Here is a 3,792-nt window from a genome sequence, read left to right on the forward strand (position 1 = left end):
AGGCAAAAAAAATGTCAAAAAACGTCATAGTATAGTAAGGCAAAAAAAACGCCAAAAAACGTCACAGTATAGTAAGGCATAAAAAGTCATAGTATAGTAAGGTAAAAAAAAGTCATATTATAGTAAGGCAAAAAAACGCCAAAATACGTCACAGTATAGTAAGGCAAAAAAAAAAGACAAAAAACGTCATAGTATATTAAGGCAAAAAAACGGCAAAAAACATCACAGTATAGTAAGGCATAAAAAGTCATAGTATAGTAAGGCAAAAAAAGTCATAGTATAGTAAGTCAAAAAAAATGAGAAAAAACCTCATAGTATAGTAAGACAAAAAAAAGTCATAGTATAGTAAGGCAAAAAAAGTCATAGTATAGTAAGGCAAAAAAAATGAGAAAAAACGTCATAGTATAGTAAGGCATAAAAAGTCATAGTATAGTAAGGCAAAAAAATCTTAGTACAGTAAGGTAAAAAAAATGACAAAAAATGTCATCCTATAGTAAGGCATAAAAACGCCAAAAAACGTCACAGTATAGTAAGGCATAAAAGTCATGGTATAGTAAGGCAAAAAAAGTCATAGTATAGTAAGGCAAAAAAAGCCAAAAAACGTCATAGTATAGTAAGGCAAAAAAAGTCATAGTATAGTAAGGCAAAAAAAAAGACAAAAAACGTCACAGTATATTAAGTCATAAAAAGTCATAGTATAGTAAGGCAAAAAAAAAGACAAAAAACGTCACAGTATAGTAAGGCATAAAAAGTCATAGTATAGTAAGGTAAAAAAAAGTCATATTATAGTAAGGCAAAAAAACGCCAAAATACGTCACAGTATAGTAAGGCATAAAAAGTCATAGTATAATAAGGCAAAAAAAGTCATAGTATAGTAAGTCAAAAAAAAAGAGAAAAAACCTCATAGTATAGTAAGGCATAAAAAGTCATAGTATAGTAAGGCAAAAAAATCTTAGTACAGTAAGGTAAAAAAAATGACAAAAAAAGTCATAGTATAGTAAGGCAAAAAAAGTCATAGTATAGTAAGGCAAAAAAAATGAGAAAAAACGTCACAGTATAGTAAGACATAAAAAGTCATAGTATAGTAAGGCATAAAAAGTCATAGTATAGTAAGGCAAAAAAAGTCATAGTATAGTAAGGCAAAAAAAATGACAAAAAACGTCCCAGTATAGTAAGGCATAAAAAGTCATAGTATAGTAAGGCAAAAAAAGTCATAGTATAGTAAGGCATAAAAAGTCATAGTATAGTAAGGCATAAAAAGTCATAGTATAGTAAGGCAAAAAAAATGACAAAAAACGTCCCAGTATAGTAAGGCATAAAAAGTCATAGTATAGTAAGGCAAAAAAAGTCATAGTATAGTAAGGCATAAAACGTCATAATATAGTAAGGCAAAAAAACGCCAAAATACGTCACAGTATACTAAGGCAAAAAAAATGTCAAAAAACGTCATAGTATAGTAAGGCAAAAAAAACGCCAAAAAACGTCACAGTATAGTAAGGGATAAAAAGTCATAGTATAGTAAGGCAAAAAAAGTCATAGTATAGTAAGTCAAAAAAAATGAGAAAAAACCTCATAGTATAGTAAGGCATAAAAAGTCATAGTATAGTAAGGCAAAAAAAGTCATAGTATAGTAAGGCAAAAAAAATGAGAAAAAACGTCACAGTATAGTTAGGCAAAAAAAAGCCAAAAAACGTCCTAATATAGTAAGGCATAAAAAGTCACAGTATAGTAAGGCAAAAAAATGCCCAAAAACGTCATAGTATAGTAAGGCAAAAAAAAGCCAAAAAACGTCATAGTATAGTAAGGCAAAAAACGTCATAGTATAGTAAGGCAAAAAAAAAGCCAAAAAACGTCATAGTATAGTAAGGCATAAAAAGTCACAGTATAGTAAGGCAAGAAAAATGACAAAAAACGTCATAGTATAGTAAGGCAAAAAAAAAAGCCAAAAAACGTCCTAATATAGCAAGGCAAAAAAAGTCACAGTATAGTAAGGTCCAAAAAGTGATAGTATAGTAAGGCAAAAAATGTCATAGTATAATAAGGTATAAAAAAGTCATAGTACAGTAAGGCAAAAAAAAAAGACAAAAAACATCACAGTATAGTAAGGCATAAAAAGTCATATTATAGTAATACAAAAAAAGTCATAGTATAGTAAGGCAAAAAAAATGCCACAAAACATCATAGTATCATAAGGCATAAAAAGTAATATTATACTAAGGCAAAAAAAAAAACGCCATAAAAAGTCATAGTATGATAAGCATAAAAACATCATAAAAACATTATAGTATAATAAGGTATGAAAATGTCTTAAAATCAAAAGTTAATTGCTAATGAATGGATATTTTATTACACATACAATTAATACTTTTATTGTCACTGGAGCTAATTCAAGGGGCAGATCCGGACAAGTGCACATCATATGGCTCACACACATAAATAACTACAGGGTAATTGAACATTTAATCAAATCTATCGATTGTGGGAGGAAGGTAGAACTGGAAGAAATCCACACAAGCGAGGAAGTCCTGGCTGGCCTGAAGGCAGTTTTGAACCCACACGCTTCTGGCCGTGAGGCATCATTACTAACCACTACATCATCTAGGTGGATAGACAAGGAGTATGGGTAAAATATCTTAGTGTAGTAAGTCAAATAATGTGACAAGGTTGAGTAAATCATAAACATGTCACAGTATAGTAAGGGAAAAAAAGGTCATACTATAGTAACATATAAAAATATCATAGTATAATAATAAAGTATAAAATATCAGTGTATGATAAGGTATTAAAAGTCATGTAAAAATATCCAAGTATAGTAATGCATAAAAAACCTTGAATGTGGTGTAATTAATACAGAAGACACACTTAATTTCTTTTTTATTTACAACCAACCAAATAATTTGAGTTTTTTATTTAAACTGGAATCGCTTTACATTTTGTCCATCAATAAGGCTTTAATTTTGAAAGTCTGGCGGATGTGACGTGAGTTGGGTCATTTTTTCTTCCTGTGTTTTATCTGTCGGGACGCGTCTTGAACCCCTTCCCTCACGTCCTCCAGCAGGGAGTCTCGGATCCTCCGGGCTTTCCCGCTCAGCTCCCCCACTCCTCCACTCGGTGCCTCCGCGGCCTCCTGTCGGATCTGCCGGAGCGTCCGGGACCGCAGCGCCCGCCCTGTGGCGTCTCTGCCGGCCTGCTGAGCCCTGAGCACGGCCTGGGCGGTGAGCCGCGCCGCGCTGCGGACCGGGAGAGACTCGGACAGTTTCTCTACCACCTGGGTCTTGTTCAGCAGAACCGAGACAAGATACCTGAGCACCATGGTGACGTCACCTCACACCTGATTGGCAACGAGAAAGTCACCGAAAAATACCAACAACAGCACAATAAAGCGTATCAGTGTCCCACTCACCTGCCGTGTCAAATCAGAGACACGCTTCCGATGCTGCCCTTCAAAATAAAAACCACCACCAATAATTTTTGATAACATTAAAAAACCCAAAACAATCAACTGAAATGCACTTAATTAATTATGTATATACTTAATTTACCCTGATCTAAAACGGGATTTTTAATTTGTTAATAAATGAAAAGTCTTTCAGATTCAAGAGGAACATGATTTAATTAATTTAATTCAATGATTTGACATGTTTAGTTTAAGGTGTTAAAATAATAATGTTTTAAATGATTCTTATCATAATCCATTAAAAATACTAATACCAATTATCCCCTTAAAATCTATTGTAAAGTGAGTTACTTGTAGTTTGTGCCTGTAGCTTGATGTATGACAATCCATCATAT

The 3,792-nt window shown here is 32.8% G+C and overlaps 1 protein-coding gene across 1 annotated transcript; it reads right to left on the minus strand.

The window, feature by feature from the left end:
• Positions 1-2,857: 2,857 nt before the first annotated feature.
• Positions 2,858-3,442, minus strand: LOC130178954 (protein NCBP2AS2-like). Its single transcript, XM_056391614.1, has 2 exons — positions 3,404-3,442; positions 2,858-3,331 (listed from the first exon to the last, which is right to left on the minus strand). Exon 2 carries the CDS (start codon positions 3,311-3,313, stop codon positions 2,990-2,992), a length of 324 nt encoding a protein of 107 aa, XP_056247589.1. The 5' UTR covers positions 3,314-3,331; positions 3,404-3,442; the 3' UTR covers positions 2,858-2,989.
• Positions 3,443-3,792: the final 350 nt, after the last annotated feature.

This window comes from Seriola aureovittata, chromosome 12 (genome assembly GCF_021018895.1).
Source record: "Seriola aureovittata isolate HTS-2021-v1 ecotype China chromosome 12, ASM2101889v1, whole genome shotgun sequence".
In the NCBI taxonomy this organism is placed as follows: domain Eukaryota; kingdom Metazoa; phylum Chordata; class Actinopteri; order Carangiformes; family Carangidae; genus Seriola; species Seriola aureovittata.

Excerpts from the sequence above, each read along its gene's own strand:
- LOC130178954 (XM_056391614.1), bottom strand. The coding sequence starts at position 3,313 with ATGGTGCTCAGGTATCTTGTCTCGGTTCTGCTGAACAAGACCCAGGTG.